Source organism: Cinclus cinclus, chromosome 6 (assembly GCF_963662255.1).
Source record: "Cinclus cinclus chromosome 6, bCinCin1.1, whole genome shotgun sequence".
NCBI classification, from domain to species: Eukaryota; Metazoa; Chordata; class Aves; order Passeriformes; family Cinclidae; genus Cinclus; species Cinclus cinclus.
Genome location: NC_085051.1, coordinates 10,299,215 through 10,326,739, shown reverse-complemented (window position 1 = coordinate 10,326,739; position 27,525 = coordinate 10,299,215). Strand labels below are relative to the sequence as shown.

The following is a 27,525-nucleotide window of genomic DNA, read 5'->3' as shown; positions in this document are numbered from 1 at the left end:
CCTCAGAGACCCAAAATGGATGCCCAGAGAAAGGTATCACCCTCTTGAATCATGATTTCCATCCTGTTGGAGCAGGAATTATTTGCACTTTCAGAAGTTTTCTGCCCCTTGAGTGAATCACTTAGCTGCCAGGCACAGCCCAGCAAGTCTGCTTCAGTGATGCCTAAGATTTTTAGCTTTTTATATTTTTCATATATGTGGAGCTTTATAGATTGCTGTAGCATGGATGTAGCTTCTAGTATTTTTCCTATCTTTCTTCCCTGTATTTAGGAACAATAAGATAACTTCATAAACCTAAATATTGTGCAGTCTTATTCCAAGAAGAGAGCCAATTACAAGGATGTTCTGTTTTCCAACCAGAACCTGGACTATATATAACAAAAGTTGGGCAAAAGAAAGCTCTGGACTGCTTCCAGTGGGCACCCCAGGAATTATTACCTAACCAACTAACCTTTAAATTGGACAGTATATGATAAGTATACTAATAACTAACAAAAAATTGTAGAATTACTATACCACGTGCAATTTTTGCCATATCCTGTACTTGAAAGTTTTCAAGTAAGGATTTGCTTTTACATTCACTCTAACATTGTTGGAAAGATCTATTCTATTTCCCAGGCACCACATGCACCTCCACCCCTTCCCTTCACCCAAGTACTAATTATTTTTGAACTAGTCCTTTAATATTTAATTGCCACCTTGACTCCCTTTTTCATCTCCTCCTTTCTCAGGTGCCTCTGAGCCTCGTGCAGGCTGGTCCTTCCTGTGTTTGTCCTCCCAATGAGCTGCACACCCTGACCCTCTGCACAAGAAAAGCCAGTCTTCCTGCTGAGCCCAGCTGGAACTCATGCAGCATCCATGTGAAGTGGAGCCCACGGAGAGTCTTCAGTCCAGTTCAGACCCTGGAGCCAAGGTTGGTCTCTGGAACTTGCTTTTCAGTTCTGCTGGCAAAGGGAAATGAGATGGTTTGTTAGACTTTAATGGAGTTTGGCTGGGATAAGAGGCACCGAATTTGCCTCTTTTTTCTTGCATCAGACTGAAAGTGGGTCACTACCATTCGTGTAGCCCCAAAGCAGCCATACATGGAATAATTTTGACTGTTTGAAGTTCAGAAAGGGCCTGTGACCATGTCAAGAGCAATGTGGGTCCTGGCTGCTCATTTGCAGTTTGTAAGCCCGAGCCACTGGGCTGTCTGTGTCCTCCTAGATCTGGGCTGAAGCCATGGGCTGGAATGGGGAACCTCCCTGGGCTCCTGCTGATGACAGGGCAAACAAGTTGCTGTCTGCAGCATTCCATGCTTTCTCCAGGGACTACATTTCCATAAAAGACAAAACCTGCCTGACTGGCTGTCCTGGCCACTTTCCACAACCTCACACCTTTCCAAGGCTGGGTCCTGTGTCCTACATCTGAAGGCTGGGTAGTGAACAAGGTCAGCAAACCTGTATTTGTCCCTGCTCAGTGTGTCTGCAAGTGGGAAAAACAAAGTGGACAGATGGATTTTTCATTTGCTCAGCCTATGACCACTTCAGAGGTCTTACACTGGAATGACAAGTTTTCAGGAACAGAAAATATTGGGAGAGCTGACAAGATCATGGCATTTTCAAGATGGCATTAAATACAGGTATGCACAGAACTCACCCACAGGACTTGAGGCAGGACTTTGCAGGATGAACAGGGAGAGGGAAAAGAGGGATGTCTTGTTCCAAACAGGAAGAGGGCTGTTCTGCACATCCTGAGATGTTTCTGTGCTGTGCCATGATTGGTATCCCTGTGGGTAGTATCAACAGGTAGCTATGATCCTTACTGCTTTTAAGCAGGACCAAGCTGCCATTACATCCTTTAACTGTCTTTGGCAGTTTTAATTTTAATTGTACATTGGTCCATTTCAAAACAAATGTCTCAGCAGCCCTTTGATCTCCAGCTAAAGCCCCTTTAAGGTTCCTGCCTGGTCCTTCCTCCCAGTCTAGGAAGTATGCTGACCTTTGTCCTGGTTGGAGGAAACACCTCATCCCCTTTTTAATCCTGCAGTGCATCTGCTTGAGGGACCAGAGCTGGGGGAGCAAGGGACACAAGAGTAATTGCCTTATTGTGGGGAAGTTTGCTGTTAGTTTGATAGGAAGTATGCCTCCAGGCCTTCAGGAACTCTTCTTTGATACACTATGTTCCCATCCCTCCCTCTATCCAAGGCCTGGAAAAGGATTGCTGGTTCAGCACAGGAGCCTCGGGTAGCACATCGCTGCACACAGCCGTGCCTTGAGACTCGGCCCTGTGCCTTATCTGCAGTCCTGACACATAATACAAAAACAGCCTCTCAGATCAGCCAGGCTTCAGCTCCCTCAGTGGGCTTTTGGCAGCTGCCTCCCAGATCCTCCCAGCAGTTCCCGAGTGCCATCTGTTGACTCGATAGCGGTCATGCAAAAAATGGAGAGGAGCCAGGATAAGGCTGGGTGAAATGCACTCGGGAAAAGTGGCAGCATGGGACTGAGTGGCTCTGGAGGAGTTTCACAGGGTGCAGAAGGAGGGAGGGTTTCAAGCCAAAGCAGTTCCTGCTGGTGGAAGGGTGGATGAAGGGATGCCAGGAATGCTTCTCGGGGCAGGCAGGTTTTGCATTTCTTGAAGAATCAGATTCTATCCTTCAGTCTCTGTGTAAGACAGAGACAGAGTCTTACCGATAAAATACGGGGCAAAACTTTGTGCCAGCTGCTGAGGGCTGTCCTGGAGCAGGGAGATGTCAGGCTTCTGTCAGGGATGGTTCTTTGTGCCAAAACTGAAAGGTCTTACAGCACACAATTAGAGAAAGGGACTATTTCGCTGTCACAAGCACAAAATGGAGAGGACATTGCCCTGCTTTACTTCCTTGGCCACAGAAAAATTTCCAGCAAATTTTGCCCTGAGTGGAGAGTCAGGACTCCAAGTAGGCAGCTGGAGGCTGTGCTTAAGGACAGTCAGCTGAGCAGGGCAATGGAGCAAAACCTCCTTTATATCCTCTTGATTCCTCCAGCTTCCAGGCTTTCCTGAAGGAAGCTGCTGTCCAGCCCAGGGACTGCTCCTTCAGGGGCAGCCTGAGGTTAGCAAGAGCTGATGGATCCATGAAGCAAAAACCATAGAGCCAGCCTGGGTGCACTACATGTGCCCACTGTACTGAGCAGTTTCAGAGACGACACCAGCCAGAGCACAAAAGAGCCCAGAATTAGACCAACCCACCTATTAAAGGTCTTCTGGGATTATAAACAATAAAGACAGTAACTCTAGGTGTGGTGAAATTGCTGAGTGAATAATGAGGCTGGCTCTCCAGATGTCCTTCCGGTTGCACATGGATGCAGAATACACTCGCTGCCTGAAGTACTCTGTCAAGCTGCTACATGTGGGAAGCACTGGCACCAATGGCTGGAGAGAGCAGGATTGTTGTTCTGCAGCCACCCAGGTGGAGTGCTGGTGTGAACAGGATTCAGTGTGTCCTTAAGTCCTGCAGGGCTCCCAAAAAGTCATGCATCCAGCACACCCTGCTCACTAGAGCAGGAGACTAGGAACTTCCCCTGGCCCCTCTCCTTCCCAAAAGCAAACCTCTAGGTACTGGAATGCACAGTTCCTGGATGATGGTCCAGAAGGATTGCCCATAGCTTGATGTAGGCACAGACCTTACAGGAAGGCACTGCCAGTTTTGGGATTGACACTGCACTTTAGAGAAAATCAGGGGTTTTGACAGTTTTTTACTGGGAACACCTGTGGTGTTACTGCAGCCCTTTCTGGCCACAGTGCTTGGAATAATTAAATGTATGTGCATATTCATAACCCCACAAATTTTGGCAAATTTATAGAGTTCTGTTTTTTCCTCTGACTGTCCCAAGGGCACAAGCAGGTCCCCAAACCAGCCTGTTTTGCCTCACTGCTGCAGCTGCAGATGCTGCTCTCTTGGCTGGTCCCCTTTGCCCCTGGGTTTCTGTGTCTGCAGTGTTCACTGAGAATTCCCATTGATCTCAGATGATAATACAGAAGTAGGTGCTTGTCATTTGTGCTACTCAGACATGGTAAAGGACAGCTGAGACATAACAGCTCTTTGTATTGAGGTCAGGAGCATCCAACACTGCCCTGGAGGGAAATGCAGCTCTCCAGTGACATCAGCACAGGCAAAGGTATTTTAGGGATCTCCATCCCTGTTCATGGCACTGCTCATTGCTGGAAGAACTTGGCCAGGAATGGCAGGGACATAGGATGTGAGGTTTGGTGAAATCTGGAGAAATTCCTTGTGAGCACTTGGCTTAAGCCTTGATAATTTGAGCATGACATGGGCAGCACAGTGGACCCAGCTGCACATGGTGTTCACCCTGCACTGCGCACAGAACCCGGCCTTGGAATTTGGGGTAATGGTTTCTGTTTTAACCTGAAGCTCGGCATCCACATAATGTGCGGTCTTCTTGAGGCCAGAGACATGACCACCACACAAACAGGTTAATGCAGCAGTGCTGGATAAAGAATTTCCATGAACAGTGACTCCCTGACTCAACCCAGGCCCTGGATGACCTTGTCCCTGAGGCCACCAGCCCAATTGAAAATGGGTTATCACTCCACCCTCACAAGAGAGTGTGCCAGCTTGGAAAACCAAGGCAGTGCCATCTCACAGTTCCCCTGCATTCCTAGGCCAAAGTAAAACTCCACATGACTCTGCATCTCCTGCACAGCTGTGTCCACCACAAAACTCTTGACAAGTGCTTGGGCTCTAGCTAAGCTCTTGTGTCTTTTCCCCAGTTTTCTGTTTCACAGTTGAGTCTTCATTTCCTTCATCAAGCCTGAATCCAAAAGCACTACCTTGGAAATGGTTTCAATTTCCTTTCATCATTGGGTAGGTACTAATTAATATTGGTCAGTCTGTCCCTCCAAGAGCTTTTGCTAAGCTGTGCTTCCAGCCCCTTAGTGCCTTAGCTATGATGTCCAACAGCCCAAGCATGCTCAGAGAAAGGACCAGATTCTGAGTTCTGCAATGTCTTTGGCAGGTTTCCCTTAAACCACTCCGGGTTTCAGGTGAGACTTCTTGGATTTTGTGAAGAGTTGACCTGCTCAAAGGTCTTAGAGTGGACAGTGGCCAGCAGTGGACCAGCTTGGTTTTCTTAACATTAGGTTAGCAGGTAGGTTAGGCTAGCAGGTCCCACATTAGGGTTGGGCTGTGCATCAGTCTTTGGACAACAGAACATTCCCTGGTGTGCTTCCCTTGCCTGTTTGCCTCACACTTGATCTGTGTCCCTTGGGATAGAGGGAGAGGGCAGCCAGTCTGTGCTGAGGGAGAAGGTAGCACAGGGCCAGGATGCATGGCTGAGGTTTGTTCAGCCTGGAGGAGACTCATCGGGGTCTGCAGCTTCCTCACAAGGGGCAGCAGGGAGGCAGCTCCAATCTCTGATCTCTGTGACCAGGAATAGGAGCCGAGGGAACAGCTGGAGCTGTGTTGTGGGAGGGTTAGGATGGATATCTGGAAAAGGTTCTTTCACCCAGAGGGTGGTCAGGCACTGAGCAGGCTCCCCAGGGAATGGTCATGGCCCCAAAGCTGCCAGAGCTCAAGGAGGGTTTGAACAATGCTCTCAGGCACAGGGTAGGATTGTTGTGGTGTCTGGGCAGAGCCAGGAGTTGGGCTGGATGATCCTCTAGGTCCCTCCAACTCAGGATATTTTGTGGTGAGGTAAGGGTTCATGTGGTGACCCAAGATGCAGCAACTGAATGGTATTCCCTCAAAGCCCCACTGCTACTTGTGACTCTTCTGAGGGTTGTTTTGGCACCTTTCAGACAGGGACTTATAGGAGTCCCTCTGCTTTGACTGTGTGCTTCCTGCTAGTCCTGCTGCCAGCTGGTGATGCCCACCCCAGAGCACTCTTCTGTTCCTTCCTGAAAGAAAGGCCCACTTTAACAGTGGGGAAATCATTCCCTGAGAATACTGAAATTAAACAGAAAAAGGCAAATCTGACCCATGTTTTCCCATGCAGGCTAGTGCACACACTCACCCTCACAAGACATCCAGGACCCCAGATATTTCCCGGCCCCACCAGGCGTGGAGCCAGCCATGCATAACAAACAACACGACCCTGTGAATGGCCACGCAGCGAAGCCAAGCTGTTTGCCTGATCCATCCGTCATTGTTCAGCCGGCTTTTCCCACTTTGAACCAGGGTTTGTGGCATCAGGAAGTTAAAAGGAGTCAGGAGGGGGGAAAAGGGGGAGTGTTTCTTTTAAAAAGAGTGTGAGATTGGAGAGGAGGACACAGGCACTCCAAACCCTGTCTGTGCTTGGTATATTAGGCAGCCAGTGCTCTTGGCTGGGAGCCCAGACGAGGCTTTTGTAATCAAAACATGATCTTGTATGCTGTGCAACCAGTGCTGAGAAAGGCCGTCTGATGGCTCTCCTCTTTTAGCTCTGCTCTGGAATCCGCCGGGCTCCGCCGCCGATGTCCAACATGCACCGAGCTGTGAGTGCTGCCTGCGCGGGGCCTGGGAGGGGCGGGGGCGCTGGGGTCCCTCACCCCAAAAGGCCACGCAAGGACTTGCACTCGCTTCCTTCAGGGTGGCCTTTCGGTGGCTGTCGCTTTGTTTTCTTGCCTCGCCTGGCTGCCAGCAGGCACGGGGAGAGAACGAGCCGTACCGCACCGCGGGGGGGGGGGGGGGGGGGGGGTGGTGCTGGGGGCGCGCATTTTGGGTGCCGGGGTTTACATCCCTCGCAGGGGTAGGTTGCGGTGGCTGGCTCAGGACAAGGTGCCTCCCGGGAGGCAGATAACAAACAGAAACGCAGGCAGTGCTGGATGGTGTCTATGATGGAGAGGGTTTCAGCTGCAGCTGTCAAGGAAGAGGATATTTCTTAAAAAGAGCGGATACATTTGCTTACGCAGAAGAGCGTTAGTACGGGCCGCTGCTGTCCCCCTTCCCTCCCCCCACCTCCCGCCTTTCACACTTTACCAACCCTGCTGTCTCTGAGGTCTCGCTGCAGAAGCAGGCGATCATAGAAGTGTGCGGGAAAGCACTGCTCGCAGGGGCAGTCTGGAGCGAGGTGTCCCTCCAGCCCCCAAGGAGCTGCGTAGCCAGTGTGTGTGCCACTTAGGAGGAGGGCTGTGACACCACGGCATGTCGTCATTTAACTGAAGCCTGAAGCCGATAGCTTTCCATTTTCTCCTTTTGTAACATTTTAATTTGCAATAGAATGAGGCCTCTCATTCCGTGCCTATGTCCTGCTCTTGGGGAGGCTTTGGGTTCAGCTGATTGCTGATTCAAAGCCATCGCACGTTTGTTCTGCCAAAGCCATTTATAACTCTCTGTCGCGGTGACATACGGGCACCTTGGGTCCCCCCGGAAGAGCTTTACTCTGGGGACGGCACGGTGGAGCCACTTTCCACTCTGAGCATCAGCTTCAGCACGGGCTGGGGCAGCGGGTTCGTTCCAGAAACGGAGGAGAGGGCACGGCCCCCTGTTATCGGCTGGCTCGGGGCCGCAGCTGACGAGCAAACGCTGACTGGGCTGAAGTGTACAATGGGTGAGCCCCTGGGAGCTGAGCGTGGGCTCCACACGCTGCCCAGAGCTTCGGCCGTAGGGCCCGGGTGTGCTGGCGAGCAACCGCCTCTCGCCCGCAGTTCCCAGCATTTGCTGAAACAGGTTGTCCAGAGAGAAACACATAAATGGCTTCGTTAATAAAAGGGAGAAGAAGTGCTGAAAACCAGCAAACTTTCCTTCCAGTGACTTGTTTCCAGCTGGAAATGGAAGGACCCCCCTCCCCCCGGCACCAGCCGTCTTTCAGCATAGACAAAATGCTGACAAATGGGCAGAGGGTGAACAGCCTGACCGGCCTTTTTCATTTTTTTTGCTTTGAAAAGAGAAGAGCACAAATACAGCCTCTGCAGGAATTTAAAAATTTTTCTCAAGCCGGCAGCTCTGCCAGTTCCCCTTCAAAAGAATCTGAAGATGAAAAGGGTGTGTTTGAGGGCATGCACCACTTTGATCCCACCCTCAGCAGCCAACACCCCAGAGCTCGGTAAACAGCAAACCTGCCAATTTAGTGCTCCCAGAATGGCTTCTGTTCAGGTAAACACCGAATTTGGCTTTAATCAGCCTTGCAAAATGCCCATGGTACTGTATCCACCCACAAAGGCAATCTGCTCACCTGTCACATACCCGATGATGGATGGCAATGGAAAAGCCATTTGTTTTCCCACAGATCTTGACAAAATCCCATTGTCCAGCAGAAGAATGTGTGGAGGCAGTTTAAATGTTCCTCTTGTCCCACCTGGACACACATGCTTGCCTATGTCCTGGCAGAGCAACCCGTGGCAGGGGCTGTCAGATTAGATATCAGATACCCCTCTCTGGGGATGCCAGTGGAGATGGGCTGGTACAGGAGCTGCAGTCTGTGTCATGAGCAGATTCTGCTGCCTTTCCCTCACTGATGTCTGACACCCAGCACATCTTCTCCATGCCGGAGAACACGCACAGGTGAGGGCCGTGCACTGCATACGGATGTTAAGATAAGCAGGATGTTAACTCTGGAGGCGACTGACAGCCATCGAAGTGGGGCAGCAGTGCTTTGCTCAAACTACCTCATTGCTGAACAGAAATTTCAAGAAAAGGAAAGGTCAATTCTGTCAGGAAAAAGTCAGGGAGATGTGGTGGGGAAAGGCTCTTTCACTTCCCACCCAGTCCAGACAGAAGGACTAGGTTTCATCCTCTTGGTGTGATGACTGAGAAGGTCTTTGCTCCTTCTGTTTCCAGGATGCTGCTGTGGATGATGCTGTCTTAAGGAAGAAAGAGCAGAAAGATGTTGAACTTGATAAGAAAATCTTGGCTTTGCGGAAAAAGAATGAAGCGCTGATACGAAGGTACCAGGTGAGTCTGCAGGTCCTTACCTTCCCCAGCTCTGATTTGCAGTACTCAACTCACAGTGTAAAGAAGATTGTCATCACAGTCATAATGACTATCTTATATAGATACCACGTTTATATTGGAAGCTCTCAGAACAGGTGGGTAGAGCTCTGCCTTTGGCTTAGCCTTTAGCTTAGCCTTTAACTACAATTCTTGAGTTGCTTTGGAGAACAGACACTGACATTTGCCACACTGCTGCAGCATCTCCTCACCCACTTCACTTCCTCTGTCTGCACCCCATAACTGGGGCACAATTTGGTCCACTCCCTCTTGGAGGTGGGTCTGTTTAGCAGAAGTAAACAGGAAGGTGAACAGCATCCAGGTACAGGCTTGTGGTAAGGGGATATCTGTGTTTCAGGAAATAGAGGAGGACAAAAAGCGAGCAGAACAGGAGGGAATGGCTGTTACCTCCAGGAGGCCCAGGCAGGATGGACTCACTATTACCATCACCAAAGCTCACAACGTAAGTGGTGTCTCTCCTTCACCAGCTCTCACTCCAGTTCTGCTGCTGCTACAGTGGCATTTCTGAAAGAGACCATCCACAACAAACTTCTTTGAGGCACAGGAAATAGCTCCTAAGCCCTAAAAACTGTGGATAAATTCTGCAGAGGTGTGTGACCAGAGTGATTTAGGGTGCTGCACATACATTTCCAGCCATGCCCAGGTCCTTTACCTATGCACAAAGAGATAACTGGCAGATGTCTGGACGTGCGAACAGGCACGCTCGGCCTTGGACAGGTCCCAGGTTTGGCATCACTGCAAATATGTAGGCAGAGGGTATCAGGTGTGTGTGTTTGTGTGTGTCACTGGAGGCAACAGGGGTGCCTCTGAGAATGCCATAGGCTGGGAAAACTTATGGTCTCCTTAGGCTTTGGGAGTGAGCAGAAGAAGTGGCCCAGGGCCAGAGGCTGTGAGTTCCAGGTTTCCTTCCTAACTGGACCAAATCTGATAAGCTCTGTCCACCCATCCTGGCAGCGTGGGGCTTGGGAAGCCAGTCGTGCCTTAACCCCTTGATGAACTCCTCTTCCAGAGTTCATGCAGAGCCTGCTGAGCCAGCCCACCCTGCTTTCAGCACTCCGGGTTGTTGGATCCAGGCCAGCGTGTTGCTCCCTTCCCACCCCGGCCACGGCCCTCGCCTCTCTCGGGGTGCGCTGCTGCACACATTTTTCTCTCATACAGGACCTGAAAGATGCAATTACCCAGACTGAACACTATGGACAAGATAGCCCAGCCCTCTCGATGGTGAGCACCACTCTCAGCCATCCACTTGGCTTCCAAGGCCACCTCCAGCAGGACTTAGGCTTTCCCAAGCTGACTCAGTGTGCTGCAAAAAGAGATGAGGATGACATTTCTTTCCCATAACTCTGGCATTTTAGTCTGAAATGTCAGATTTGTAAGTGCAAAGGATTTTTCAGCCCTGCTGTCCTTGTGGGTTTTGCTGCTGAGCAGACAACAAGTCCCTTGTTCCCCAGGAATGTCAGGGCAGTGTGCCGGGCACAGAGAACTTCCTGGGGGCAAGGGCTCTCTGTTCTGTAGCTGCCTCCCTGCTTGTGTGAAGGTGTGTTTGGGGAAGGGAATCACATCCCTGAGTTGAGGGCCTGGATTTGCTAATGGAAGTGGTTCGTTTTCCAGGACAAAAGGGTGGTGAGTGAGAAATGGGGAAGCCCCTGTCCTACAAGCCCTGGATTCGGCATTGGCAGTGAGGAAGAGGAGGAGGAGGAAGCAGATCATATGTTCACATTCAGGATGGGGAAGAGGATGCAGCTGGCTGTTACCATGGACAACAAAGCAAAGGTGAGTGGGGAAGAGGATTGCTCTTACAATGCAGCCTCTTGATTTACAAAGGGTCTTCTGTTCTGCCTCTCATTTGATCCTTCTGTCCAGCATGCCACATTCAAAGGGAATAGTTCCCTTAACTGTTTGTTTCCTCTCATTTCATAGTTCTTCAGCACAACCTCAGAGCTACCACATGCTATATCTTATTGCTCTCTGTGCTCTCTGTATCTTATTCCCAGGAATCAGCCCTCAGGTCTTGCTAACCAACTCAGCAACACCTTCCACCCAGCCATGTGTAGCCAGTTCCCTTTCTGAGGGATCAGTCACGTTATTGCCACTCTGGTGTTAAACTGTGTTTCTGTGCCTGGAAAGATGGACTTGCTTGGTGACACTGGTGTCACTGAATGAGGCACCACCATCCCTCCTGTTACCACTGCAAGGTGCCAGCACCAGAGCTCTTCCTCTGTGCAGAAAACCACTCGCATCCAATCCTCAGTAATCTAAATCACAGTCAAGCAAGACTCCCCAAAGGAAAGCCAGCTGGAAAGCTGCACAAACTGGACAGAAAACCAGGGGTTTCCTTTGTTCCCCTGTCCTTTTTCTTGGCACACCTCGGATGAGTATTTTTAACACTGCCTCTGCAATCTGGGGCATGCCTCAGACATGAGATGGGCAGGTCTCACCTTACAGTGTCTCTGTAAGGGGAGTGGTGTAGTTCTGACTAAGTTAAAAAGCTGGTGCCAGAGTCCCAGATGTCTGTCAGGCAGGGAATGACCCAGGACAAGCCCTGTGGAGGGGAGGAGTTGGCTCTGCCAGGCACTGTGGCTGTGACCCTGCTCTCTGTCCCTGTTGGCTCTGCACGGATGCTCTCCTCATACGACATCTCTCACTCTGGGAGCTGGGGCACCAAGGACCAGGATTTCCCAATGTGGGATGAGCAGGCTGGGAGATCACCCAGACTGTTAAAATAGGAAACAAGGAAAGAAGACACATGTCAGCAGACACATTGAACAGAATGTGCCTGCAGGCAAGGCAGCTTAGCCAGAAGCAAAATGGGGAGGGAGGGAAGGAGGGAAGAAAGGAGAGGAATGGTAAAGGGAGGGAGGGCAAAGGGTATTACACAGAAAATCAGGTGGTCTCCCAGCCTGGATGTGTCTAGCTACCATAGTTCTATTAAATAGCTGTTTCCTGTATTTCCTCTTGAGTTTTCCTTGTCATTGCTCAATAAATGCAGGGTTTAAAGGCTTACATCCAGTGGCCCAGGGATGGTGTCACCTCCCTGTAATCCAGTGATTCTCTTTGAGGCTTCTGTTGTGCTCGAGGTTCTTGGGCACAAGGTTCTTTGTGTTGGGTCTCATGAGGGACTTTCTCAGACAGCAAGTGATGAAGTCACCTTCAAATATCCTCCCAGTGCCAGACCTCCCAGGCAAGAGGTGTCTGTGACCCTGTTATGTGTCTAAAGGATGAGCCATCAACACCTAAACACTGAAGAGGTCTAGGGAACAGCTGTTGACTTAAGATGAATAAATGTTTGATGAACAAGTTGTGGATTAATAGCTTGCTGTTACCTTCTAAACCATCTCTGGTCTTACCTTCTTAATAAAAAATTATGTTAAGTAGAATGTCAAACACCTTGTACCAATGCTCTGGGTAGGGCAGAGCCAGGCCAGTCTCCAGTTCAGGCTCTAACCTCAGCAGTACAGCCTAGAATTACTGAACCCAAAAGCAGAGCTAGAAATCCCCAAGGGAATATATAACAAGGTTCCCACTGTGCCTGTTCCTCTGGGACTGACAGGACAGGCAGAGCAGGGACCACTCCTCTCCCCTGCATCAGGCTGACTCAAGAACTATCTCTGCTGAAACAACAAAATCACACAGATGTGAAAGGTGAATAAACAAGAGACTGAGGTTCTGCTGCTGGAAATACTCCAGTGTCTCCTAAAACATTTATCATGTGCTAGGAAGCTCGATGACTGAGAAGCCATAAAAAAGGTCATGCTGACGGAGGCTGTGCACAGCAAGGCTCCCTCCACACTAACATCTGCATTCCTGGCACAGCCGAGAGAAAATGAGGTTAATGTGAGGCTTCTTGGTATCACATGTCCTGACAAAGGCCCTGATTGCAAGTATTCCCTGCAAAGCAGAGGTCTGGGTGTGCTTTTTGTTTTTAAAAACAATTTCGTAGCAACAAAGAGTTCACAAGTTTCACTGAAGTTTCCTTGGAGATTTTGAGTACCTTTTAAATCAAGATTCCAGTAAATGTGAAAGCCCAAGGTGAAAAACAGAGTAAAATGCACCATCCTTTAAAGAGGGAAGCTGCTGAGCTTCCTTCATCCCTGGTGAAGTTGAGCAGACTTCATATGGATGAAGAGAAGAGAAAAAGATCAGATGGAGATGTCTTATTAAGTCTCTCATTTCCTTATAAGGCAAAAATAAAAAGACACATGACTGACCTGAAAGATGATACTTTTAAATGAGAAAAAATATGTATTTTTGTACAAAATATATGCTCATTTTGTGGAATTGATGGCTGAGGGCACTGGCAGTACATCAGCCAGCAACAAAGATCACTAACAAAATAAGAACCAGATGTAAATCCGTGTAGTGATGTCATGACACTGATACAGACAGCTGTAAATAATATCTGAGAGGGGTAAACTGCCCTTGCTCAAAGAGTTTATATATAATTTTTCTTAAGTATTCCACTGCTGAATAAGTAATTCCAGAAATATGAACACACACTGACTGTGGAATGATAAATTATCAAGTGCTAATACACTTCAGGGGATTAACTACTATATGGACTCAGTTGGAGAGAAAGAACAAAATTCCTCCCTTCTTTTCCATCTTCTAGGCTTATGCTCCAAGATGGCCTCACATTTTACTGGGACATGTTGTGTGGGGCGGGGGCAACCTCACATTTGTTTCAAAGACACAGATGCAAGCTTAAAATAAAACAATCCCTCAGTGTTCATGCTGCAGATTATCCAAGCAGGGCAAATCCCACCATGCCAATGTTGTGCTCAGCTAAACACACCTCTGTAGTATCACAGATCCCTTAGAGTGGGGTGGCAACTTTATAAGACAAGGGGACTGTTCAGCTCATTTTCTGTTCTGCCAGCCCAAAATCCTTTGCAGTTTGGGATGGCCGCTCTCCTAGGAGGGCTAATGGAAGTGTCCTTACCTCAGCCTGTGCCTTCCAGGGCAAGAGGATCGTCAGTGAGAAACGTGCCGAGAGCTTCCCCGGCCCGGGCCGAGTGCCAGACCTGAGCGAGGAGGAGATGGACCATTTGGTGGCTTTCCGACGGGGAAGGAGGATGCAGATTGCCATCACCATGGATAACAAGGAAAAGGTAAGTACAGTGCTAGTGACTGGCCTGTAACCTATCCATGGCATCCACTTCTGCTGGCATGAGGAGGGACCAGCCACAGGATGTTGGGAGGCACTGTGTTATTAGTGCAGCTTATATCCATATCTCTGCCTTCCATCCCTGTGAAAGAAGAAAGCCATGATCTTTTCCCTCCCCTGTGATCCTAGCTAAAGCTAGAAGCCTCCTAAACACAGTGGGTTCACAAACAGATGCTGCTTTGGAAGGGTTGATGAAAACACCGCCAGATATGGGGCATGAATCTCAGCTCCTCTCTCACCAGCTTCTCTTTGGAGCCACACAGCAGACTGAGACAGGAGCAGTGTCCTTCTGACTCACTGCGTGACTTAAACGTTAACAGAGCTGGGCAATATCTGCCTCTGAACCACATCCTGCTGTGCCCAGCCATCACCTGCTGAGTGAGTTGGCTGAGCTTTGTTGATCTTTGAAACATATTTCAAATACTTCTTTACAAATACCTTTCTCTTTACACACACAGAGGCATGTGCTATTTTCCTCTTTGTGAGTTTTCACAGATAAGGAAGAATGCAAGCAGCAAACAGGGTCAGCAAAGGCTGTGTAGGAAAACAACACTTGGAGTAGCTACCAAACATACCCAGGAATGCTGGGAGAAATCTGCAGCCCCTCTCTGAAATTTGGTGCTACTACCCACGCTCATCTTCAGCTTCTCCTCTTCCCCAGGGCTTACCTAGGCTCCAAGAGCCCTGGTGCCCCTTTCTCATGGCTGCCAAGCAGCGTTTTGAATGCCATTAAACCTCAAATGAGCTGCCTGATTGAGCCGCTGGTAACCTCAGAAGTGCCCATGCCATGACAGACATCACTTCTTCAATCCAGGCATCACCAGCACTCCTGGATGTAATGGGAATGACCTAACTGTGCTATTCCTGCCCTTGAGGTTGTCAAATGTATTTCTCTAATGTGTCAGGCAAGTGATTCTTCTGCTCTCTGCTGAGGCTGTTTAAGCACTTGTCTCTGAGGTTGTCAGGGTTGGGGCTGTACTAGGAGAGAGCAGCAGGAGGAGTGCCTGGATGTTGGCTTTAGATCCTGTGCCCTCTTTAAGTGTATGGACTGCCCTGGAAGCTCATCTCTCACCTGCTTTCATTATGGAATAAGAAATTTGAGGCTGAGCATCCATATATGTGTTTTTGGCAGTACCTTGCTCATGCTGGCATCAAAGCATCTGGATTCAGAATGTGTATGAGGGCAGGCCTAAGGCTGCACTGACTAAAGCCACAGAATCATCGAAGCTTAGAATCCCAGACTGGTTCAGCCTTGTTCCCTGAAAGCTCCATTTGATGTTCCTGCATCAGGGAAAGTAGTGAATAGATCATTCTCTGGTCACTTCCCACAGCACAAATGATTTTATTGACCCGTTTCACGTCTCCCTTCAGCTAACTCATGTAACTTAAGAGATTGTCCCTATTTAGACTTGTCTGCTGAGGACTGTTCTTTATTTCTGATCATTCTCATTGTCCCCATTTGTGCTTTTGTTATTTTTACCATATTCTTTCAGTACAAGCAGACCAGAACTGCATGTATTCCAGCTGTGGGCTCTCCAGGATGTACTCAGTGACATAACAATGTTCTGGCTTGTTCTCTATTCTTCTCCCAACAAGTTTGCATTTTTTTTTCCTTTTTTTTTTTCCTAAATAATTGAGCTAACATTTCCAGAGAACTAGTCACAGTAACACCAACATTTCATTCCTGACTGTTAATCATAGCTCAGGACTCATTACTGTATGTGTGTATACAAGAAGGAACATTTTTCTCTATGTGAGTTATTTTGTATTACTGATATTGAATTTCAGCTGTAATTTTATGATGCAGGCATTCAATGTCAAGAGATCTTTCGCAGCTCTTTCCGGGCAAATTACATTCTTTGCCCTGGATGATTTAGTGTCATCAGCAAACTGTCATCCCTCTCTTCAGCTCCTTTTCCAGACCATTTATGAGCATGTTGAACAGCATATGTTCCAGTGGCACACTCCTGCTAATCTTCTGCCATGGAAACCACCATTTTTTTGCCACTTTTTCTCTTCTATCCTTTAATCAGTTGTTAAAAGAGAAACTTCATTTTCATTCCCAAATCAATCAGCTGCTGGAGAGCTTGGTGGGGTGTCAGTGGTGTTGGCTGGGTAGCTGTGTGATAGGACCTGAGCTGGGACCCCCGATCCAAGGATTAACTTTCAGTCTCTCATTAACCCCAGCATGGTTCATCCTTTGGGCCTTTTTACCTTGTGCCCCAACTGGTTCACTGTTCTTTTGTTGTTCCAACAAAGGCCTAGGAGAAAGAATCACATCCATCACTTCCTCTCCAGTAGCCTGGCTGCTGTTAAATTTGCTTCCTCCTTTGTGCACTTGTCAAATTTATCCTATTAGAGTATTTGATGGGTGTCCTTGTTACCACATATTTTCTCTATTTTTATTCATGATGAAATTCAATGAAGAAAAACAAAACAAAACAAAACAAACAAACAAACAAACAAAAAAAAAACCCAAAGAAGAAAGCTACTGTCATTCTTGCTGCCCATGGTGCTTCTGGCTAGCGCCACGCTGTAAGTCCCAGACTGCAGCACAGCTGGGGCAGGAGCTGCCAAAGAGGAAATGCAAGGGAAAAAAGATGCTTTCATGATCTCCTTTTCTGAGACAGCCCTGGTGCCATAAAGTAGAAAGACTCTTTCACTCTCTGTTAGTCCACGGGGCTGGAGGGACCAAATTATCCTGTCTCCTTGCAGAGGCCATTGCTCTACTGGTGCAGCTTCACAACCTCCAGTGCTGCTGCTGGCTTGGAAGTGCCACCTCTGGGACCCATCTCTGCCTGGCTGCCCCTAATCCTGCCTCAGGGCTCTCCTGCATGTAGGGCTGGAGATAATCCTTCATTTTTAGCCCTAAAAAGCCACTCCATTCTTTGGCAGTGTTTCAGGCTCATTAGTACATTAGAGCTGGGAGCCAGCAGCCCAGGACCAGTGGAGCACAATGGTTAATTAACAGGTTACAAATCATCTTTTAAATGGGCAGTTGATAGAGCTTCAGGGCTTTTAAATTGTCCTTTTATTAACAGAGTTGCCCAGGATGGTGTATCAGAAATGACTGTAATCAAGAGACACAAAAGCTGCTTTCAGGGACCAACACAGAGGAGTTGGACTTGGTGCTTGCAGAGGAGAGGAACCAAACCTGTGCCAGGAGAAAAACTTGCTTTTACATTGCAGATGGGAGGGGAAAATAGGCAGAGAGGGTGGCTGAAAAGTCTTTAGCTCCCTTCAGGCAGCACAATTAAGGAGGCAGATTTTTCAAAAGAGTTATAAAAAAAAAATCCTCTCATGTACTAGTTTCAAAAATCCTGCCCAGTGGGGAATCTGAACACTAGAAAAACAGCCATAAGCTCCTGCAAAAATCTCCTCATTTCTTCAAGAAGAAATGCCAGTTGTGGTGCTGACACGTGCCTGGAGAAGTGGGTACCAAAAGGTTTGTTTAATTCATCTGAGAGTCCTTATTTTTTTAAAAAAAGAAGGCATTGAACTAGCCCAGAGATGTGGAAGCCTGTCAAAGCTTCTGGAGAACAGCTAATACAAACCAGTGCTTGGCTGGATAATGGTATCAGTATTGTCACTACTGCACAGCAACATTAGCTGAGAATATGTGTGCCAGGGAGTCAGAAAGACCCAGTGGCAGAAAGCATTTGGGATCCCAGGACTGGTTCGGAGCAGGCTCTGCCTCACCCTGGGCCCCACCCTGGGCCGTTCTGGACTGAGAAATCTTGGCAGAAACCTCAGGATAAACAATCATCATCTTCCTTGACTGCTTCAGGCTTTTGTGTCGTCCTGCTCTACAGGAATAGTTACACTAGGAATGATAATATCCATGTCATTTTTCTTAATTTTGGGGGCAGAGAGGAAGAAAGAAAAGAAAAACATGTTTTGCTCCTTCTTGGCCTGGGTGTGTGGTAACAGGAACCGCATTACTGGGGCAGCAGGACAGCAGGGAATTCTGCTCCTGAAGCCAGTGCAAGAGCCAAGCTGACTGTTCTCTCTCTGCACAGCTCAGACCTGCTGTCCTGATACAAAAGAACTACATTTTTGTGGTCTTCTCCATTTTCCACAGTGCCCTCTAAGAAGCAAAAATAGAAGCAGACTAAGGCAAAAGGCAGCTGACTTGCAATGAGGGTGTAACAGGATGGAGGGTTCTGCAGTGTCTCTGTGACCCAGGTTTGTGGTGGGCATTGATTGAGCGAGCATTCCAAATGGGACAGGCCCTGGGATGCAAAGCTCTGGGAGAGCAAACTTTCCATATTTCTGCTGTTTAATCTCTCTATAAATGCTCAGTTTGGGACTGCAGAGACTCATTCAATCTCTCACTACAGAGTTCTTCAAACAGGGCTGCCAGAGCAGGTGACTTTGTGTCCAGGGGGAGCGTTTTTTAGTCATGTAAGTTTTCACAGCAGCATAAATCCCCAGTGTCATTTTTCACCATATCCCTTTTGCGACAGGTAGGATATGGTGAGGGACAGCTTCTTTGTGCACAGACCCCTCTGCATTTTTCCCAAGTCCTCTCTGAGAAATCCCAGTACAATACAGCTAACATTTTCCTTGTTTCCAAGAATCTGAACAAACCTCCATCTCTGCTGGAGCTACCAGTCAGACCAGTGAAGCTGTCATGCACCAAGTACAGTGACAGTCCATGAGCTGTATTGCCTCACTTCCCACCTGCCTCAGATTTAGCATGTGTGGGCAATCTCCCAAAAAATGTGTCCCCAGCTCATTCTCTGCATGATTCCATGGGGTACATGAGAACAAGCTGCAGCAGCATGAGTTGCCTTAGGAGACTGGGCAGAGCTGCAGGTATCAAGACTGATATACCAAGTTTCCCCTGTAAAACTAAAGCTGTGTCTGGTGAATGCATGAAATAAAAGTCCTCTTTCCAGCCTGGGCTGGACCTTGCCTTGCTGCCGCTTTCTGGAAGGGCTGAGCTGGCAGTTCGTGCTGCCACATTCCTCTTTGTGTTTCAGTTCTGCTTGGCACTGCAAAATGGCAGCAGGACAAGCTCAGCCCCCCACAGGTCCAGCCCTGTAGCTGTCCAACCAGGCAGGAAGCCTTTCCTAAAAGATCTTATGCTCTGCAGACTGTTTTGTTAACACCCACTGCAATCCCACCCTGGCCTCTGACATGGCTCTGTCTCTGTTATTCATTCCATATGGGGACAGAGAACCCCTGGCTTGGCCCATGTTTGGTGTCCGTAGCTCACTAAGAAACAGATGCTGATTGTCACCTCATACCAGGCAGGGGAATATCAACACCAGAGCAGAGCTTGCTAGTCTGGTGGCAGCATGGATAAACCCCATGGGAGCACGGATGGACCCTGGTAGAAGGATGCTATGTTTGCCAGGGAGTAAAATCACTCCTAGTTTCTCCATGCTGGGTTGTAGCTGCACCTCAGATAGGCTCCCAGATCTTGTACTGTGGAATACTAAAATGACCCAAATCTGTAAAGATACCTGAAACTTGGTCTACCTTGGAAAGAAACAGGACCAGGCAGGACACCACTCTGCTTCCAGCCTGGGAGAAGGAGGGACCTGTGGGAATGCTTTTCTCATACACTCCTTGCTTTCTGACTTCTCTGTCTGCATCAGTTTGATTTGGGGCCCCAGAAATAATCATTCACCTTTTGCTGATCTTTTCTGAGAAGTTCTTACATGTTCTGGTCGGAATAGGTTCAAGTCCTGATTCCCCTGCCAGAAATCCTTGCTTAATCCTTGAAATAATTCCTGCGTGCATTCTCTTGCAGGGAGAAGAGCGGAGAACAGCAGAGAAGAGGAGATCAGACAGTGACAGAGGCCCAGAAACTGAGCACAGCCGGAAGGTAAGTAGGGCCCAGGTCCCTTTGTCTTGGAAGAGGAAACCAGTAGAATGTACCTCCCCACCATAGTCCTAAAGGAAGATGACCTCTGAGGTCTCTTCAGACCCAAACCATCCTGTAATTCTGTAAAGCAGCATTGTGTTCTGACATGACTCCCACTGTTCATTGCTCTTATCATCCAAAGCTTTGCTGAGCAGCTGACACACCTGGAGCAAGCAGGACTGGGAAGGTGACAGGGACCTGCCTCCACACCTTGCTGTGGCTGCTCAAGCCCTTCACACAGCCATGAGGATGTTAGGAAGGGTAACATGCTGACCTCTGTGGCAGCACAGTTTTGGCTGGTTCCTCTCCCAAAACCATTTCCTTGTGCATTGAAAAGCTAAGGCTGTATTAGCTAGAGCTCCTCATTTCAGCAGGAGCTGAGTAGGATGGAGGTAAATTAAAGCACAGGCCTTCCCACTGACTGTTTAATGCAAAGCCTGGAGACATGCTGGCTCCCTCGAGCCTGCAGATGCTTTAATTAATGGAGCACAAATAGAATAACCCCACCTCAGTGTGATTCATTAGGAGGACACAGATGGGCTCTTAAACACTAATTCCAGCTGAGCCCCCCAGAGCAGGAAAGGGGAACACAATAGCCTGTGGTCCAGCTAACCTCAGCTACGCTGTTATTGAGGTGAGGGACCTGCTTCTCCTTCTCCATGGGCCCCCAGCCATTTCTGCCTCTGCCCACAAGAGAGCACGGGCATCAGCCTCAGTCCTTCCCTGGCTGTTGGCTTTATGGATGCATCAGGATCCATCCTGGCAGGACCCACTGTGCCTTACCTTGTGAAGGGAAGCAGTGGGGAGCATTCCCAGGCTGTGCCCCAGCTGAGGGACAGTGCTTGCACTGCTGTGCCTTGCCTTTCTGTGGACTTCATCTCTCCCTCCTTGGGGACACGGTATCAGGTCCCCAGCTCCTGCCAGCTGAGGAAGGAAGGAGCAATTGGTGCCACCCCAGCTCTAGCCCACACAGGTGGGTCACCTTGGTAACAGGGCTTTCAGTCCCTTCTTCCTGCTGCTTCTCTTACCTACAGTGCAAGGCTGAGGAGTTAATTTCTCTTTGGGGAAGGTGTGAGGGTGGCTGGTGTGGAAGGACACATGTATGAGGTGATTAATTATCCACTGCTAATTAGCACCCCAGGACTCAGCTCTGCAGTAAGCTATTCCCTACACACTGTTGCTTGACAACACACCACAGCCTGTCGGCTCCTGCTTCCACCTCATCCATTAACCTGACAGCTGGGCTACTTTCCCCCCACATGCTCCATCAGCTCTGAACTGTCTTTCCATTAAGCTTTAAATTTTTGAGCAGTGTCAGCCCTTAACCAGTCTGTCGTGAGGAGTGATAAACCAAGAGCCTGACAGCAGTGAAGGTAAAGAGCCCCTTTGCTCTGGGAATGCTGCTCTAGGGCATGGGGTTGGCCCCAGCTCTGTGACTGTGGGCTCCTAGGGATGCCTGGTGGTCACAGAAGGCTGGCTTCCTTCCCTGCCTTCTCATTTTGAAGGATTTCACAGGCATAATTTTCATTTATGTATCCCAAAGTCTTAAGGTTGGGGGACTCATCATTCAAACCCTGTTGAGAGATGTTGCAAGCACTCCAGGAACTGACTCTAAGTGAACATAAGTAAACCTTAGCAAAGGTTCCTCAGTTTTCCCTTCTGTAGAGCCAAACAGCCCCAGTGTATTTAGGCTTTGGGTAAAGCAGAGTCCTGGTGTGCACACATCTCTTCAGAGAAAGGAGTTGACCTTGTCCCAAGTTGTTTTCAAATATTCCTGAGCACTTGTGGTGGTGACAGTACAAAGTACCCTGAATGCAGCTGTTTCAGACAGCTTTAGTAACCAGAAGCTCTTCTCCCTCCACCAGGATAGTGGGAAGCCAGTCCAGAAGAGCCCTGGAGACCTGAGTTTCCCCATGACTGGTCGGGAGCGCTCGGAGTACATCCGCTGGAAGAGGGAGCGAGACCAGATTGACCTGGAGCGTCTGGCACGTCACAAGAATGCCAAGGGCGAGTGGCGACGGGCTTGGGATGTGGAGAAGTCAGAGTACATGTAGGTCCTTCCCTGTCCCAGGGTATTTTGCCTGCAACCTAAAGCCAGTGGTGGGATCTTGTGCAGATACTTATCAATCCCATGCTGTCATGTGCCTGACCAAATCCACACTGCTGCCTCTTCCTCCCCAGACCATGCCCATAAGTGGGATCTGGTATCAGAATGATTCTCATATTTTCTTCCTGATATGAGCTCTCCTGAGAGGGGATACCATGTGCTGACAAAGACTGCCTGCCTTTGGTCCACCCAGGATATGGACTGCAGGAGGGAGGGGAGCATGAACCAAGGCTCAGTGTGCACCTGGAGGATCCTCTCCATTTCCACATGAATAAATCCAGTGGCAGGAGGGTACAGTTGCTCTTCCAGAAACATGGATGGACGAACTTGCATTGCTAGTCCACAGGTTCCCTCACTGCCCCTGTTTGTTTGTGCTTTTCAAGCACAGTAGAACCCAACATGCCTAAATCCTCCCCCCCCCATAAACTGAGCCTGTTTGGGCACTGCAGGGCAAGGGGGTCACTTCAAAAGGCACCTATGTCATACAGGGACAATGCTGAGAACAGCAATGTGGGACAGCTGGGAATGGGGCTGGACACGTCCCTGCCTTAATCAGTGTCCCTCTGACTGTGTTGGTTCAGCTGGGTCACACCAGCTAGAGAGCTTTGGAGGATGACTTGGCACATGTAGCTGGATAAACTTCTGGTAGGGTGTACAGATAGGGGCTGTTATAAAGGTTTGGTGATGAAACAGTTTGTACAGGACAGGTAGGTGGGACAACCCTTTGGCTGAGGAATGGAACCAAACACATCAAATTTCAGTTGCTGAGACCCCAATAATTAGGGGTGAATTGACTTAATGTTTAATGTTGATGTCTAGACAGTCCTGAGCCCTACTGTTTTTTCCAAAATCCATTTTTAAGAGGAAATCCATACTATAAAACCAGCAGGACTAGAAGCAAACCAAACGGCCTCATTTTAGGTGACAAGTCCTGAAGCTGCTTCAGATTGTGTTCAGAAGCTTGAGAAGCTGCATGAGTGTAGTACAGATACACTACATCTATAGGATGTTCTTAAAATTTAATGTATACATATGGGTACTGATGTAAAGGTTTTAGAGGTTCTTGTTTGAGGTAGAACAGCCTCACAGCCTCAGTTAGCATATGCAGCTTCAGCTGCTGCTGAGAAACCTGCATAGGTTTGCCTGTGGGCAGGTGCAGAAGGGCCAAAGGCTGGAGCTTGCGTTGTGCCAAGGGCTCCTGCCCACGCTTTGCACACTGGAGGAGGATGGTCAGGTCTGACAATGCCTGTTTTTAACCTGCAGGTTTGAAGAGGACTTTGTTAAGGATGGGGAGCCAGCCTTGGATAATCCCAGCAATAAGAAAGGTTGGCAAGGGACACCTAGACTCTGTCCTGACGCTAGCGAACGCTGATTGTGCACATCCCAGTGCCGCAGCAGCTGCTGTGGCTGTCAGCTGCGAAGCTCTGCTTTCCTGGGCAAACACCTCTGAGCTGGGGGCTCAGCCCTCCCTGCTGGGCAGAGGGCTCGGGGGATGGGATTTGAGCAGTTGGGTGCTAGAGCTTTGGACCTTCCCAGCGAGAGCAGTGGCTTCTGGTACAACACAGTGTGGAGGCTCAGCCCTGCCTCCTTTCCCACACACTCGTTTAAGAGGCAATCCTATTCCAGAGCACATCATCTCTGATCCCTATGGCACATGCTGGCTTCTTTACTAGCATAAGTCCATCCTGACTCCTGTTTCTCAGGAGATGGACTGGCAAAACAAACCTTTCCCTCATGATGCCCTATTTGAACATCAGGCTTTTTGCTGCCTGTCCATTACAGACACGTACTGACTTTGGTGCATCCTTTCTTGTGTCCTTGCAGGGGGAAGGAATTCAAGGAAATTCCAGCACAGGTCCTTTCCTGCAGATGGGAGAGGTGAGTAAACCACAGGATTGTGTTATGTCATCCCACTAAATGGCAGCACCTCTGATAATCCCTCAGGGACAGTGTTCTCTCCAGACGCTTGCTGATTTGGAGAGCCTTTTGGAACACATCACATGGCTGCTCTCATAGCTGTGTGCAGGGGAGAGGTCTTCCAAAAACAGCACAAGTGATACTGTATCCAAGGAATAAGATTCAAAGTTAGAATTGGAATAAAAAAAAACACACACAAGAAACACCCTCAATTATTGATTTGTCTTTATTACTTTAGAAAATACATGTGCAGTATGCACACAGCTTCAAAGGCTTCCCACCTCACAGGTCCTTTCTAAGGATAAAAGGGTGTTGGCCTGTTCAGTGGTCCATCAGCTGCTTCTGCCAGCTTTTGCATGGAATTTCCAATCTGTTTCTAGGTGGAGGACATCATGGAGTGCATGTGAGCGACCCTGGTCCGAAAGGAGTGCCTGCTGTGAGCAGCCGAGCCAAGGGGAAGGACAGACTGACAGGCAGAGCCAGAAGGTGAGGAGCTGGCAGCACTGCCATGGTGTGCATGTCCGTGTCTTACTCCCTGCCTAATTACAGAGAGGCAACCTGTGCCAGGGCTTCACCACCCTCACATGGAAGTATATCCCACCTAACGCTGCCCTTTGTCAGTGGGAAGCCGTTGGCCCTTGTCCCATCACTGCAGGCCTTTGTAAATAGTCTCTCTGACTTCCAAGCTACTTCAAAGTAATTTTAGCCTTCAGTATCTGCCTCTGTGTCTGCTGTTGTGGAGACCTGGGACACTTGGGCACTGTCAGGCAAGCAGGACCAGACTGTGACAGGCATCAGCACAAGCAAACTCTATCTTCTTAGCCTGACTCAACTGTCTGTTCTGGTAATTGGAGTTTATGTGTTCATTACAATTAGAATTACAACAACCAGTTCATTAAGATTTAGTGGTCTCAAATGAATGTCTCTGGATAGGCCTGAACAAGGGGCTCAGACAAGGAATACATGGCCCTGGAAGGAATCCCCATATGGTATCCCTATATGACACCTATATGGGTGTCAGGCAAGGGACACTGTCTTTGTAAGATCTTCAAGTCCTAAATACTGATTACTTTTTCTTGACAGATGGGATGCAAAAGAAGGCGAGGACATGTCTCTTCTGAAGGATGACCTTGATGGCCAGGTGAGTTCCTGGGTTGCAGGCTGGAAGCTGAGTCTTCTCAACATGTGCAGTATCAGGAAAATTGGAACTGAAGCCATTTCAGAGCTGGGAGACCACTGTTTTTGGGTAACTGTCCTCATCACTGTCCTCCTCAACATGGCCTGGTGTGACAGCAGCTTCACTGCTTACACTGACCCTCTATCAGCACAACCACCTCACCTGTTCTGGTCCCTGAACACTTCTCCCCCCACATCCTTTTCCCTCAGGTTTCCAGAGCCATCACAGACAAGAAATACAATATACTGGTATTCTTATGGGCTGAACTTAATACTTCCTTTGTTTCTCAGAAGAGCCTTGGTGTGGACAGGCGGAAGAGCAGAGGTGATGAGGGGGTGGAAGACAACTGCACAGCTGAGCTGGAGGAAAAGGGGAAACAGCCAAGCCTCCAGGATCACGGGGCCTCCTCCTCACAGCGGCTGCGAAGTGGGAAGGTCCAGCCTGCCCAGAATGGCCAGAAGGAGGAGCAGAGGGGAGCGATGGGCTGCAGCACAGAGGTGTCTGTGGCCAACACCGGGGACTCAGAGCCAGGGCCCAAGCCAAGCAAGGAAAGTGGTGGGGAAGATGCCAACGGGAAGCCTGGCACTGCTGACATCTCCCAGGAAGAGGGCACTGTCAGCACTGCTTCAAAGAGCAGCCTTCAGAGCACTGTGCAAGGCACTGGGCCTGGCAGTGAGGAGACCTTGTCACTGCCTGTGGGAGCAAATGGAGATGGAGCTGGATTGGAGATACAGGCAGCTTCGGAACAGGAGTCCTCTGAAAACGCTTCCAACAGCCACGGAGGAAAGCTCGAGGAAGGAGCAGGAGACAGACTGGATGCAGATCAAGGACAGCTGGTGAGCAAAGGAGGGGAAGAAGTGACCCAAACCACTGCTCTTGAGGGACAGGCACTTGCACTGAAAGGAAGTCAAGATGCTGAAGGCACTGAACACCCTGAGCCTTCACCCCCAGGGAAAGCCAGCTCTGACAAGACTGTTTTGCCTGAGCAGGACACGGCAAAATCCCAGTCTGGGGAAGGGGACCAGCCTGAGGACTGCAAGGACAAGGACAGTGGGGACACTCACAACTAGCAGATTGCACCGGCTTGCCTGAGATGTAAGGTGAGTCATCTTATTATTGCTCTCAGCCATAGTACAGGGCCACAACTCCATTTTCTGTGGTACAATGGCATCATACCAGATAACTGTTCAGAAATGTTCATTAGCAGTGCTATGGATCTCTAAGGTAATTAAATCTGTGGATCCCAAAGGCCTGTCCTGGAGTGGGCAGGGAAGGAATGGAAAGTCAGACAGAAAAATTTAAACAGAAAATTGGGCTGCTGAAGTTGGTTGATGACACACATTAGTTACAGCACATACTGATCTATTCCTGGGAAACTGTGACCTTAGAAAGGATGGGAGGAATAACCTCAGTGGGATGAGTTTATTTCTGCCTCTGGGGTGATCACAACTTGAGGTCAGTGTGGTCCTTCCCCAAAACACTTGCAAAGCCACAGGGGCCCGCCTCGTGGGCAGAGCTTGGGAGAAGTTTGATTGTATGTGGGATTCTCTTCCCAGTAGAAGGTCTGTGAGTGCTACACTTTGAATTACAGATGGTAACACTGATGTGCTGGGCAGTATATAAATACACAAGGTGAGATGATTCCTGGTGCAAAGGCCCATGAACCAAACAGAAGGGAGGGAGAACAGAGCCGATTATGGAGCAATGCTCCATGTTTTACACAAACAATTTTCTTCCATCAAGGCAAATGCAAAGCCAGGACAAGGTACAAAGGATAACAAGCACAAAGTTAAGGTAGAAATTAGGAGGAAGGGGAAAGGAGAGGGGGTGGGGACTCTTTGCAAGGTGTGTTTTTCCAGGCAGTGTCCCACAGAGCAGGACATCACACCAAACAGAGATGAGCATTTTCAGAACACAGTCCAGTTTGCCTAACATGGGAGTGGCTCTCGGGATACTCCTGCCTCTCTCCTTCACAGTAACAGACAGCAGCTCTGTTCCATAAGTAAGTACTTGAGGCAATGAGTTCCTCAGAGCCAGGCAGGGAGATCCCCCCACCAAGTGCCTTTCCAGGATTCCAGAAGCTTTTCTGCAGACCCTACACAGCAATGTGTTCCCCTGTGCTGCTCAGTATTCCTCCCAGAGGTACAAATGAGCTTAGGGATGAAGTGGCTAAGCTGCTAACAAAGACTTTCCCTATAATCCAATCCACATAAAAGGCAGGGAGAAGTGCAAGCGTCATAGTGATTTCAAAAAGACAAAACGTCAAGAACCAGCAGGAGCTAGTTCTATGTTTGAACTAAAATTCCTTCAAGTGAGGGAAATTAATTCCAACAGCATTTAGGAGAATGTTATGAAACACCTGGATGGACTTAGTGGGAGATTA

At 48.9% G+C, this 27,525-nt stretch overlaps 1 protein-coding gene across 1 annotated transcript; it reads left to right on the top strand.

Annotated features, from left to right (window-relative positions):
* Positions 1–883: 883 nt before the first annotated feature.
* Positions 884–26,212, top strand: CCDC9B (coiled-coil domain containing 9B). Its single transcript, XM_062495738.1, has 14 exons — positions 884–913; positions 6,394–6,447; positions 8,732–8,845; positions 9,240–9,344; positions 10,061–10,123; positions 10,514–10,675; positions 13,861–14,010; positions 19,828–19,902; positions 21,807–21,991; positions 23,312–23,373; positions 23,873–23,926; positions 24,346–24,451; positions 25,049–25,106; positions 25,433–26,212. Exons 2-14 carry the CDS (start codon positions 6,427–6,429, stop codon positions 26,210–26,212), a joined length of 1,935 nt encoding a protein of 644 aa, XP_062351722.1. The 5' UTR covers positions 884–913; positions 6,394–6,426.
* Positions 26,213–27,525: the final 1,313 nt, after the last annotated feature.